Below are 13590 nucleotides of genomic sequence, written 5' to 3'. Positions count from 1 at the left end.
ATAGCAACCGGCTGGGGAAACAGGATAGCTTCCAGCAGGAGGGCGGGGAGGCCCAGGCTGCAGGGGGATCTTACAAGCCCTGACAATGCAGGCTGGCATCCCAGTGGAGAGCTGGGGCTGCAGTGGTTTCCAGCCCTGCTCCCTGCTCGCAGCTGATAGAGGCATTCGGCCTTGCTGGGTCACACAGGGGGTGCTGCACAGCTGCGCCCTCTTCCCAACATTACCATGAGGCAGCAGGAGCAGGGAGAGCAGCCAATGGGCCATGGCCAAAGCAAGGGGAGAGGGCATTAGGAAGACAGAAAACCAAGGGGCCAAGCAAATGTAGCTGCAGGGGGCCTGGCTGAGAGCAAGGGATGGTAGGGCTGGCCTTAGATAGCCCCCCTCACCACACCCAGGGGAGCCTTAACACCCAGCCCTCCAGCATTCAGGAGGCAGCACAATATACCCATTCCCTGGTACTGTAGCTGAGTGTAGCCTGCCTCGATCCCGCTACAGCTCCTGGGGAGTCTCCTTGCAGTGTGCACCTGTCCCCGATGCTGAGCTGCAAACAGATCAGTTGCTGTGTGTGTGTCTGCTCCCCCTCCTTCCCTGCTAACGGTCCCATCTTTGGCCTACTCCTCTACCCTGCAATGAAGAGAGGCCCCTCTCTATAGCAATGAGGTACCTAATGCCCCCAGCCAATGTTCCCTCCAAATTTTTCCATTCCCCCATGTGGAATAAATATTCTGAGCACTGAGCCATGTGCGGATGTGCACCACCAGCAGAAACACATGCTGCTAGTTGACAGTCTCTGCTAATGAGCTGGGTGGGTGTCCAAGCACACAGCTTACAGGACACATTGCCTCCAACCATTCTATTCACCACCCCAGGCCACCGCAAACCATCACCAACCCCTGGCCAGCACCTTAGGTCTCCCCCTTGCAGAGGCATTTAAAAGGAGGAATGAAGGCTCTGTATAAACTGCAGGGTGGGTGGGGGGTTTTAGATCATGGCAACATCAGCACCCAATGTTTGAATTTCAGGGAGCAGCTATGGCTAAGCCTCTCTTCTCCCTGTCCTGCACCTCTTCCAACAGGATGATGGGCCCAGGTAGTCTGGCTTCAGCCTCCCGCCTGAGGCCACAGCTGCTCAGGCAGCAGGGGACAGGTCAGTCCTGCACCAGGAGCAGGTAGGGTTGTGGGCCAGCAGGGCTGTCCCACCACTCGGCAGCAGCTGTCCAAGTCCATCCTGGTCCACGCTGCAGTTGCTGCTCACTGCCCGGCTGGTGGGTGAGGGGGACAGCACATGGTGCTTAGGAGCCCTGGGCTGTCTCAACCTACAGCAGCCTCAGGGGAGACACTGAAGGAGCTGAGCCTGGGGTCTGCCACTTGGCAAACAACCAGGTGGGTGAAGGGGCCATGCCCTGGCAAAGGAGACCATGGGTTCCATTCCTCTACATCTCTCCATGGGGGCATGGCTCCTCATCCCCAGTACCTGAGGAGACAGGACCCCCTCACACCTCCACTCGTGCACCCAGTGGTTCAGTTCTTGCGGTGTCTCCCTTAGGCCTGCTGCTGGGTCAGGGCTTCAGACTGGGGCATTGTCACTGTCCCCCTCTCCCTGCTGGCCAAGCAAGCAACTGTAGCTACAGCCTGGGCTGGATGTACAGTGGCATCTGATGAAACCTGCCCAGCCTACACCCCATTATTGTGAGCTGTCCTAAGTCCACTTCCATCTCCCTCCCTACTGGCAAAAACACAGCACTGGGCTAATTTCACAGTTTCCATAGGGTGCGTCTACACAGCACCCGAAACTCAAAATAACATGTAATTTGCATAGCTTATTTCGAGTCTGTTTCAAAATAGCTTATTTATTTCATCATTTGCTGCTGCCTACCCAGTGCCAAATTTTGAAATCAAGCCCTATTTCAAGCCATTCCTTACTCCTCGTAGGATGAGGTTTACAGGGATAGCGAAATAGTGCATCCACTATATTTCGAAATAGCTACCCGTCTTTTGAACGCGTCCGCTATTTTGGGATTCCTCTGGTATCCTGAAATAACTTTGCTGTGTAGATATACCCATACAGTCCCTGAAACCATGATTCAACAGGGCCTTACTGATAACACAGGAGACACAATAGCCAGGCTATCCTGGGACAGCAGTTCAAGTAGCTGAGATCTACTGGTTACAAGGTGTTGGCTCCTCCTCCTTTCCAGCTGATACACAGCAAGTTAAACTCATCAAACCCCTCCTAGGCTCTTTCCCACACCAGCCATTACCTTAAGGACACAATCTGAGCACCAGCGGGGGGAAGAGGCCAAGAAACTCTCTCTCTATGGGACAGGAAATGCCCATTTTGTTCTGTCCTTGCACAACAGGACCTGGCACAGAACTGCGACCCTTAGACACTTCTGCCCCACCCACCCAAAATCACCTACACTCTTGGAAAGTGCTCAGTTAAGCAAACCGTTTTCAGCCTATGGGATCGGTTGCATATTTTGGTCGCTAACCTCACACAGGATTGAGGTGGGATCTGTTGCTACTGTCATGGCATGGCACTGCTGCTCCCCTCCTGGAGTCTGGAGAAGAGGGAGCAGTGGATACTCTTTCGGCCGGGTGGGTCTGTTTTCTCTCTTTACACTGATTTTCCCCATTGGAGGGTCCTGGACACAAGGATTTACAAGGAATGGTTAACGGAGAGGCTGCAGCCATCAGAGAGGCCACACAGGTGAACAAGAGGAATTTCACAATGAGACAAAGCACATTGTCATGATGTGATCATCTTCTATTTCTCTTGCACCAAGATGCGAGAGAAGCTATATACATAAAATGCCACTGTCTGGGGTGAACTGCTGCACCTGCACAACAATGGGACAAATCCACATATACATTCCCACTGTCAGGGACAGTGTTTGCAACTTTAATTGGTGGGGGTTGGAAATCGGGGGAGAAGCAGGCACCCGGCGGAGGATTCCAGGAGCCAGGGCAGCAGCACTGCAGTTTGCCAAATAGGTCGAGACACCTCAGCCTCTGCTGCCAGGGGTGAGAAGAGGATCCCAGAGCTGACTGGAGGTGCCTCAGTGTTGGGGCTCAAAGAGATACTCCAGGTCCGGCTGCCGCAGTCTCTGCTCCTTGTTCTTGTTCTTGGTGAACTCTCTCAGCATCACCATGACATCATTCTCAAACACCTCCGGAGTGGGCTTAGCTTCTTTAGGGAGAAAAGACACAGGATGAGATGCAGCACCCCCACCCCCACTTTTCAGTCATCAGCTTTGCATCTTTATGCTTGGTGCAGCCTATCAGGAGTCACACTGAAGCCAGTCTCATACCCTTCTAACACTGCAGTGCCTCTTTCAAGCCTGCTTCACCAAACACCATGGGATCTCAGGTCAGAGCAGCTAACCACTTCTCCTAGCGACACCCATCTCAGATGGCAGCCACTTACTGCAGGGTTTTACTTCTCCTGTTGTACTGGGGAATTCCTTCCTGCCCCCATCTTATGATCATCTTGTACTTTAAAGCATGAAGATTGGAAGCCATGGGCATTTTCTGAGCAAGAATCACTGTGGCTGCCATTTTGATCCACGCTGGGTGTGGAGTTTAGATCAACTGAGATACATTCATCACCCCAGAAAGCTTCCTGCTCCATCCCATCATAGGAGTCACGGCCCAGCTATACCACCACCTAGCTCTTGTAGATTACAAAGGTTAATATCCTCATCCCTATTTTATAGATTGGGAACATGAGGTACAGGGAGAGGAAAAGACTTGTCCAAGGTCACCTAGCAGAATTGTGGCAGACTTTGGAACAGAGCCCCAGTCCACTGCTCTATCTTCTAGGCCAGGGGTGAGCCAAGCTGCTGTACCTGGCCCCCAGCTGCCTCACCAGCACCCTTACTACAGAACAGGAGCAGCTGCTTTAAAGAGCAGGCAGCTAATTGCTCTACAAGCTGTGCAGGGAGGAGGAAGCTTCCAACACTGTCCCCGCCCCTAACAAAATCCCCCAGCTCCCATTGGCCAGTTTTTGGCTAATAGGAGCCAAAAAATTTTGTTGAAAACTGGGCAGCTGTCCTTACTCCCCCTCCCAGGCTGGTGCAGACACACGTAGAGCAGCTCACGCAGCACACAGGTAGGGAGTCTGCAGGGCTGCTGGCTGGGAGACACCTAGGTAAGCGCCCCCCAGCCAGTGGCTGCCTCTGGCACCCCTCACTTCCCACAACTACGTGCCCCAGGCCATCACCTAAACCCCCTGTATCTCCTTTCCCCACCTCCTTCAGGTCACAACTCTCTCCCAGTCCCTGCACACACACTCCCCTTCCACTCCTCCCCCAGGCCAGAATCCTCTGCTGCACCCTAAACCTCTGCCCCAGATTATAATCCCTTCCTTCACCCAAACTCCCTCTCAGACCCCACACTCCCTCCTGCAACCTAGTCCTCTATCCCAAGCTCCCTTCTATTCTCCACCTGCTGTCCCAGACACCGTGCCCCGTTCACAGAAGTGCAGTCCTTGACTACTTTCCAAAATCTCAAAGTGGCGCACCCCTCCCCCCTCATTAAAATGTATTGCCCGCCTCTGCTCTAGGCCATGCTGCCTCCTGTGAAGCGTGCCCTGTTGCAAGACAGTACCTGTTGCCCAGTAGTAAATGTCCCAGTCATTGGTGGGCTCGTTGATAAGGCGATCATAGAGGTTCAACTGCTGTTCAGTCATGCTGTTCAGATTCTCCTTTGCAAAGAGGCTAAATGAGGCAAGAGAGAAGACACAAAGCATTAGAAACATAGGAAGTGCCATGCTCACAGCCTGGGTCTGTCCAGCACAGCATCCTGTACTAAACTGGCCAGGGCCAGGAGCAGGCAGATAATCTACCCTTAAGCCAATCTCTAGTTATTAAAGTTCTGTTTGACCCTGTAGCTGAAAAGTTTAATAGTCCTGCCAACATCTATTATAAATAACAACTCTGGACATTCTAATTGCGCATGGAAATGTCCAGATGCTTTGGAAACTTACCATGTTCCTGGCCTCACCAACTTCTCATGGTAGGGAGTTCCACAGGCTAAATAGGCAATGTGTGAAAAAAGGATTCCCTTTTATCAGCTCTGAACTTCCCATCATTCCATGTAATTGACTGTCCCCCTTTGTTTGTTAGGAGACAGAGAGAACAGAAGCTCCCAACCAGGACTTTGTCAAGCTGGGACTTAAACACCTCTAGGGATGGAGACTCCACTGCTTCCCTAGGTAACCCATTCCAGTGCTTCACCACCCTTCTAGTGAAATAGTTTTTCCTAATATCCAACCTGGACCTTTCCCACCACAACTTGAGACCATTGCTCCTTGTTCCGCCATCTGTCACTACTGAGAACAGCCTTTCTCCAGTCTTTTTGGAACCTCCCTTCAGGAAGTTGAAGGCTGCTATCAAATCCCCCCTCACTCTTCTCTTCTGCAGACTAAACAAACCCAACTCCCTCAGCCTCTCCTTGTAGGTCATATGCTCCAGCCCCCTAATCATTTTGGTTGCCCTCCACTGGACCCTCTCCAATGCATCCACAATCCTTCCTGTAATTGAGGGCCCAGAACTGGATACAGTACTCCAGATGTGGCCTCACCAGAGCCGAATAAAGGGGAATAATGACATCTCTGGATCTGCTGGCAATGCTCCTCTTAATGCAATCTAATATGCCATTAGCCTTCTTGGCTACAAGGGCACACTCTTGACTCATATCCAGCTTCTCATCCACTGTTTGTCGACCCCCTCAAAGAACTCTAGCTTACCGGTCTGTAATTGCCAAGATCATCTCTAGAGCCCTTTTTAAATATTGGCATCACGTTAGCTATCTTCCAGTCATTAGATACAGACGCTGATTTAAAGGATAGGTTACAAATCACAGTTAATAGTTCCACAATTTCACATTTGAGTTCTTTCAGAACTCTTGGGTGAATGCCATCTGGTCCCAGTGACTTGTTACTGTTAAGTTCATCAATTTGTTCCAAAACCTCCTCTAATGACACCTCAGTCTGGGACAATTCCTCAGATTTGTCACCTGAAAAGAATGGCTCAGGTTTGGGAATCTTTCCAATATCCTCAGCCGTGAAGACTGAAGCCATTTAGCTTCTCCGCTATGACTTTATCATCTTTGAGCTCTCCTTCAGCATCTCGACCATCCAAGGGCCCCACTGGTTGTTTAGCAGGCTTCCTGCTTCTGATGTACTTAAACATTTTGCTATTACGTTTTGAGTTTTTGGCTTGCTGTTCTTCAAATTCCTTTTTGGCTTTTCTTATTATGTTTTTACACTTAATTTGACAAAGTTTATGCTTCTTTCTATTTTCCTCACTAGGATCTGACTTCTACTTTATAAAAAATGTCTTATCTGTTACTGCTTCTTTTACTTGGTTGTTAAGCAAGGTGGCACTTTTTTTGGTTCTCCTACTGTGTTTTTTAAAACAGCTGAGGCTGCACTACTGATTTATGGGATGGCACTGGAGTATTTTATCAGCATTGAATTTCACTTGCCACTATGCTGCCCATTCCCTTAACAGGGCTTGGTCTTGCAAAGGTGCCACACAGCCCCCTGCAGCTTGACTAATGTTAGTAACTTCATGTCATCCGTACATTGTGACTCACACCTCACTGCCATCTCCAGATCACTAAGAACAGCTACACTGGATCAGTATCCTGTACTCCAACAGCAGCCAGTGCCAGGTGCCCCAGAGGGAATAAATCTTTAAGTGATCCCTCCCGTCACCTATTCCCAGGCTCTGGCAAACAGAGGCTAGAGACACCATTCCTGCCAGTCCTGGCTAATATTCCCCATGAATTTATTTAGCTCTTTTTTGAAGTGTCACTGAACCTAAAGGCAACCTTGGTTCCCCACTGTGGGGAATGGAGCAGCCCAGTAGAGGCAAGCAAAGCCGGGAGAGCTGCTGGGGAGGAGGAGACTCTCATGCCCCTCTTCCCTCAAGAAGGTGTAAGGCCGGCTGACTGAACCAAACCTGGGTTTCTGGAGCTTAGTACACAAGCGACCGCAGCTTGAGCTAAAAGCCAGCTGGCTCTCAGGTGAAGCTGTAGAACAGGGGTGGGGAACCTTTTTGGGGTCAGGGGCTGCTGACCTACAGAAAGTCAGTTGGGTGCTGCACAGAAGTGAAAAGCCAAACCAAAAAAAAAAAAAAAAAACCAAGCCCGGAACCCTCACTGACGTGGCCCCCGACTGAGAAGGAGAAAGACCCTCCCCGCACCCGCCTTGCGCATCAGAGCCTAGTAGGACCCAGGCTTGCAGACTTTGTGTGCTGCAGCTCCCCAGTGCTAGGAGGGGAGCCCTGAGCCTGGGGGGCCGGATCCAGGCCCACGAGCCTGAGGTTTCTCCTGCTGCGTGTACAGCAGACCCACGCCCCGCCTGCGGGGGTCTGTGCGGGGGACGCGGCGGGAGCCCCGGGGGCGCTTACCTGAGCAGCAGGCAGTTCTCCAGCATGCCCCGCTTGCGGCTCTCGTAGAGGAGCCGGGCCCGCTTGCGCGGCAGGGGCTCGCCGGGGCGCGGCTGCCAGGGCGGCAGGGGGAGCGCCCGCAGGTCGGCGCGCGAGTCGGCCGGGGAGTCCCCGCGGTAGCCGCGCCGGGCGGGGAGCAGCCGCCGGGACAGAGCCAGGAGCTGCCGAGAGAGGGGGCGCGTCACGGGCCAGGCCTCGCTTCGCCTCCTCCCCCAGCCCCGCCACCGCCCGCCCCGCTTACCCGAGTCCCTGCCGCCGCCATCTCCGCTGCCTGCGCCCGGCCGCGCTACCTCGGCCTCTCTATGGTCCCTCCCTCCGGTCCCGGCGGGGCGGGCCGGAAGGGGCGTGGCCTGGCGGCGGAAGGGGCGTGGTCTAGCGGCGCAGGCTGTGGCGGTGAGCGGTTCGCGCGCTTCGGGCCTGCTCGGAACGCTGCCCCCCCTCCCCGCGCGGTAACGGCCTGGCCGAGGGGGGGAGGGGTTCCTGGGGGCTCGATGCAGTGGGGATCGGGCCCGCAGAGGAGGGGGGGCGGCGGCGGCAGGACCCCCCCCCCCGCCAGGCCTGGAGGAGCCGGGCCTGGCCCCTGCTCGTTGTGGGGGGAGGGGCAGGACGGGGGGGGCCCAGGCGGGGGGAGGGGGCGAGTGAGGCGTTCCGGCGGAGGGCTGGGGGGGGTCAATCGAGGCCGGGCGCACATGGCCGGCCCGTGTGACTGAGCCGCTTCTCCCCGCAGTGCACCTCCTGCCTCCCTCCCTGCGCCCCCGGGCTCCCGCCGCTGCCAAGATGTCCGAGGGGGTGGATCTGATCGATATCTACGCCGACGAAGAGTTCAACCAGGTGAGCGGCGGGGAGAGCCCCACCCGGGGGGGGGGGGGGGGGGGAGCCGAGGGGGGGGAGCTGTTTGTAAAAGCCCCCCCCCCTGTGAAGGATACTCCGCTCCCGAGAGGGCGAGGCTGGGAAGAGGGCAGCAAGGGGGCACCGATGGGCTTGTACGTCTCCGGTGGCCAAGGCACGTGATGGGGTGTGTGCGCCAGCCCAGGAGCATTGAGGTGCTGAAGGGTGGTGCTACAATTCCCCACAGTCCCTGTGAAGCCTGGAAGGAGCAGGTGAGGTGGCCAAGTTGTGATCTAGGTCCCTGGATGGAATCTGTAGGGGACACTTTTTTGCAGCTGGAGTTCGTGCTCGGTTGGTTTGCAGTCTGGGCAATAGGGAGAAAGAAGCGGGCAGCTGCCTGTTGGGCTGAAGCATTCCTTAAGCCAGGGACATCCGTGGAGTTGGCGAAGAGGGAAGTGGTGGATACAACAGATTGAGAACCTAACCATCTTCTTTTACAAAACTTGAGGGTAGGAGGCAGGAAATGAAACCACAAAAGAGCTGTGTGGGGCATCCACTAGAGGTTTTCTGGGACTGTAGGCGCATGCACACAAAAGCGTATCCTGGATTTGCAGTGAGAAAATGATTGAGAGTATAACAGGGAAGCTAGGGAGCTGTTTGAATTAAATGTAATAAAGAGCATGAATGCAGTGGCCCAAATGTTAGGTTTTAGAGAAGTAAATATTGGAGAGTTAAGAAATCTGGACAGGTGGGTATAATGGAAGCAAGTTCAGCTCCTTGAAGATGAAAATGCTAAGGAAGTGATATGTCTGAGATCATGGAAGAAGCCTAGATATTCTTAGACAGAAAACGGCAATCAGTCTTGATTATTTTCCAGGAACAAAATGCTAAGAACAAGAGACTGCCAGTGTGGTCTCACAAAGGGTTGAACAGAAATTTGAAGGCAGTAAACCTCTGTTCTGAAAAGATGGGAGGTTACAAAATAAGATTATGCCAGAAGTTAAACCTTTAGTTAAAAGTTAACGGTGCTGAATAGAGTTTTAGTTGTGACATGGATGTTAAGAGAAACGTGAGAAGCTTTTGTAGCTATCCTGGGAGAAATAGTAGTGTTAGACTGGAAGCAGGCGCATTAAATGAGTATGAAATTGAGGCTAGTTTTAAATGGCTGAGGTCTTAAACTTTCTCCCATCTTACCATAATGCTATGCAGTTTTTTAAAGGTATTTTTGTTCTATGTGACCTGCAATAGCCAAGCTTTATCTTGCACTGAAAGCAGTTTTAACTTTAAAAGAAATATTTCCTGTTGTTTGGAAGCCTCTTGGAACTTTCTGATAGACTGAAAGCATCCTAGAGTATAGCATGGTTATCCAAGGCGTACTGGATGGATGATGATATAATGATGGACAAGAATTACTTTAAGGGATGTGGCCATTGAAAAAGTTCACCATAGAAATATATTTAATTCAGTTTTCTTGCAGTTAACCTCTAACAAGTAATATCAGGTAGCTTTGGACTAGGGTTGTGAACATATAACAGTGTAAATGGTTAACTGATAAGCCTAGGCTTACACGTTAACATTGGCGATTACACACAGGTCCCACCCTAGTCCTGGGGAACTGACTGTCATCCTCCACTGCTGCCTTGGATACAGCCGGCTCCTGGTGCACACTGGCTCCCAGGGAGCCGCTGTGAGTGCATGTAACTGCTACTTCAGGGCTACTCAACTTTGGAAGCCCCCTGGGGCGACGATATTCACAGCACAAGCTGAAGGCCAACACTTAAATGCAAATATATATGCAAATAGCTTCCTTTACCCTGACGGGTATGAATACAAAGGTTAAGGCAAGACTACACAACACGCAGGCCCCGTTTAAGTCAGTTCTGCTGATGTTAATAAAATGCAATATTTACCCGATTTCCACCCATATGACAGCACTTCTAATGAGCAATGACAGTCCAAGAATTTAACTACTAAAACGCATATCAACAGAAGATCGTTATATTGACTTGCCATTGTGGAGTGTGTTCCCAGTGGAGGCCATCTTCAAAGGATCCCACCCGTGGGGCACATGTTGAGCCCTGTGTGAACCCAAACCACACCGTGGGGCACCAACAAATGGTCTGCGGGCCACGTAGCCCTGTACTAAGTTTTTCAGCAGTTACAGATTTACGCAGTTACCCACATAACATCCCTACTTTGGACAGTTGAGCAGAATGAGAACCTAGTAGTTACTCATGAAGAGTAGGTATGAGAGAATTTGGAAAATACAAACATAGGGGGTACGTCTACACCTGCCCCTTTTCCGAAAGGGGCATGCTAATTTTACAGGTCGTAATCGGGAAATCCGCGGGGGATTTAAATATCCCCCGCGGGATTTAAATAAAAATGTCCGCTGCTTTTTTCCGGCTTTTAGAAAAGCCGGAAAAGAGCGTCTACACTGGCCCCGATCCTCCGGAAAAAAGCCCTTTTCCGGAGGATCTCTTATTCCTACTTTGAAGTAGGAATAAGAGATCCTCCGGAAAAGGGCTTTTTTCCGGAGGATCGGGGCCAGTGTAGACGCTCTTTTCCGGCTTTTCTAAAAGCCGGAAAAAAGCGGCGGACATTTTTATTTAAATCCCGCAGGGGATATTTAAATCCCCCGCGGATTTCCCGATTACGACCTGTAAAATTAGCATGCCCCTTTCGGAAAAGGGGCCAATGTGGACGTAGCCAGGTAGATTAGTCCATCTGAATTACAGGCATTCTAGTGTAATGGAAAATGACTAACAAATATATCGAGTCATTTCTGATTATTTTGAAAATTCCTGGAGAAAGAGATTGGAGAAAAATAAATGTGCTGCTGATTTTCAGAAAAGGGGAAAAGTGTGACCCTGGCAATTATTGTTTAGAAGATCTGTCAGTTCCTAATTAAAATAATATTCCATAAACCTCTCGAAGACTAGCAGAGATATGAGCAACGTAAGCATCATGGAATTAAAAAGAAAAAAATCAAGCTCCTCATTTGATGCTTTTCTGTTGTTTTGATTTTAAAGCACTTATTGTGCAACAGTAACTATCCAGATTGGTTTGGCTGTGAGTATTTTCATATGTCTTCAGAAGTGTCTGGAAAAGCACTGCCGAAGAATGGAAATAAAAGGCAATGAATTGAATTGGGAGGAAGATGTTTATTGGATGCAGAAAAAAAATCTGTGTTGGACATGTTCTTATACTGTTATTCAACAGTTTCAGTGATTGAAAGTAAACAGCATGATGAAAACATTCACAGATAAAACAATCTCCAACACACATGAACAGATGCAGTTTTTAAGTCCAGAAGTGAACATTGTGATCCATTAATCTAACTTTCTGCATAATAAAGGTTATAAAATGTTATTTTCAATGGGGATAAAAAACCTGGAAAGCAGCAATGCTAAGAGAGATGCTATGGTGTGATTGTGGATAGTTTGCAGTAGGGACGTAAGAGTAACCGTTTAAACAGGTAACCGATAAGCTTGGTTACACAAATGGTTACACGCTGGCTCCAGGGGAGCCGACTGTCACCCTGCAGCGCGGAGCAGCGAGCGGGATCTGGTATGTCCAGCTTAATAGATGGCTCCTAACGCGCATTGGTTCCTAGGGAGCTGGCTGCTGATTCTGTATAAGAGTCTGCAGTGTGGGTTGGTAACTGATTCCCTGGGAATGTGGCAGTGCACTGGCTGCTAGCCTCGTTCTTGGGGAGCCAGTGTGTAACCGCTAAAATTATTAATGGCCACACTGTTACAATAAATAATTGCTTTTTAATATCCCTAGCTTGCAGCAGTGCAGCTGTGTTGGTCCACGGATATTAGGTGAAACAGGGTGCGTCAGATGGTGTCTTTTATTGGACCAACTTCTGAAAGAGACGGGCATCACCACCAGAAGTTGATCCAATAGAAGACATTACTTCATCCACCTTGTCTCTCTATAGTAAGTTGGGGCCAGGTTCACCGACAAATAATGGAGGGGCTAAAGAGGGCAACTGCCCTGGGGCCTGGCAATTCAATAGTGCCCAGGGTTCCTGGCTACTTTCCATTGCTGGAGCCCCAAATGGTGCTGAAGGGTTGGTGGAGGGGCCTAGCCTCCCGTTGCCCTTTCCAGGACCTCAGAGGCCCCTTCCTACACACACCTGGCTCAGGAACCCAGCAATTTTGTCGGCCTCCCAGGTTGGGGTTTCTATATCCAGCTGTGTGTTGTACAGGCCGTCCTCGCTGTAAGTCCAAGATACGTTCCAAAAAACTTGGACTTATAGCATAACAACTTAAAAGTGGGGAATATTTTTCCCCCAGCTGACTTCCGCTTAAGCAAATGGTGGGGAGTGTTTCACACGACTTATAGCGGGGAATGGGAGGACTTATAATGCATCAGTTCCTACAAATGTCAGCGACTTCCGTGTGGAATGGATGTATACCAGGGCAACTTATAGTGGGGACGCCTGGTATCTCAATTCTGTGACAAAACATGCCTACTCCTGACTCCTGCAATGAGTGTTTCATCCTGTGGCAAAGTAAAAATCCTGTTGTCCACAAAATAATTCCAGAGCACAAGATTGCTTTTTAAAATTTAATTACACCAATTAATCAAAATACAACTAAGCAAGGGCTCAGTCCTGGGAAGGTTCAAGTAAAGACACATTTGTGGGGATTTTAGCTGCAGACAAACCATTGCTGCCATACTTTCCAGGAAGGAATGGGCTGTAAAGTGTTCTTTGTCCTAGTGCAGTGGTCTCCAACCTTTTTAAGCACAAGATCACTTTTTGAATTTAAGTGCAATCCAAGATCTACCTCAACCTAAATACCCTTGCCACCACCTCCTTCATGCCCCTTCTCCGAGGCCCCACGTCTGCTCACTCCATCCTCCCTCCTCCCTCCCTCCCTCCCTCCCCAAACTTCCCTCACTTTCACCAGGCAGGGAAAAAGGTTGGGGTGCAGGCTCTAGTTTTGGATTAAGGGATTTAGTGTGAGAGGGGCTCTGAGCTGAGCTTGGGGCAGGCAGTTGGAGAGCTGGAGTGGGTTCTAGGTGCAGGCTCTGGGAGTGTTTTTGGATGCAGGGGGACTGGGGCAGGGACTTAGGGTGCAGGAGGGGGGGTCATGAATGGGGTAGGGTTTCAGGATGTGGGCTCCAGCTGGGCACTGCTTACTACAGGTGGCTTCTGGGTGGTGGTGCAGTGGGGCTAAGATTCACCTCTGCCCTGGCACTGCACCACTTCCAAAAGCAGCTATAAAGTCCACCCCAAGTCCTGTTGTGCCCCCTCTCTGTTCTGTGGAGATAGGATACAGGGTGGGAGAAGG

The 13590-nt window shown here is 50.8% G+C and overlaps 2 protein-coding genes across 6 annotated transcripts in view; one reads left to right on the top strand and one right to left on the bottom strand.

The window, feature by feature from the left end:
- Nucleotides 1–2867: 2867 nt before the first annotated feature.
- Nucleotides 2868–7833, bottom strand: SDHAF2 (succinate dehydrogenase complex assembly factor 2). Its single transcript, XM_075928447.1, has 4 exons — nt 7698–7833; nt 7418–7617; nt 4608–4717; nt 2868–3189 (listed from the first exon to the last, which is right to left on the bottom strand). Exons 1-4 carry the CDS (start codon nt 7716–7718, stop codon nt 3059–3061), a joined length of 462 nt encoding a protein of 153 aa, XP_075784562.1. The 5' UTR covers nt 7719–7833; the 3' UTR covers nt 2868–3058.
- CPSF7 (cleavage and polyadenylation specific factor 7) overlaps nt 7744–13590 on the top strand; it is a 24269-nt gene continuing 18422 nt past the window's right edge. The window contains exons 1-2 of one of the 5 annotated variants that reach the window (XM_075928440.2): nt 7744–7849; nt 8184–8287. In XM_075928440.2, the coding sequence (XP_075784555.1) occupies nt 7759–7849; nt 8184–8287 (195 nt within the window). In that variant the 5' untranslated portion in view covers nt 7744–7758. Of the gene's footprint in view, nt 7906–8183; nt 8288–13590 lie in introns of all 5 variants that reach the window. The other 4 variants (XM_075928438.2, XM_075928439.2, XM_075928442.2 and 1 more) reach the window with 4 other exon arrangements.

This window comes from Pelodiscus sinensis, chromosome 5 (genome assembly GCF_052426305.1).
Source record: "Pelodiscus sinensis isolate ZL-2025 chromosome 5, ASM5242630v1, whole genome shotgun sequence".
NCBI classification, from domain to species: Eukaryota; Metazoa; Chordata; order Testudines; family Trionychidae; genus Pelodiscus; species Pelodiscus sinensis.
The sequence above is the reverse complement of the archived record's forward strand: the minus strand, read 5'-3'. Positions and strand labels throughout refer to the sequence as shown.

Coding starts and splice junctions, on each gene's coding strand:
- SDHAF2 (XM_075928447.1), bottom strand. CDS start 7,718: ATGGCGGCGGCAGGGACTCGG. Junction 7,618..7,697: donor TGGCGGCGGCAGGGACTCGG/GTAAGCGGGGCG, acceptor CTCTCTCGGCAG/CTCCTGGCTCTGTCCCGGCG. Junction 3,190..4,607: donor CATTTACTACTGGGCAACAG/GTACTGTCTTGC, acceptor TTCTCCCTAAAG/AAGCTAAGCCCACTCCGGAG.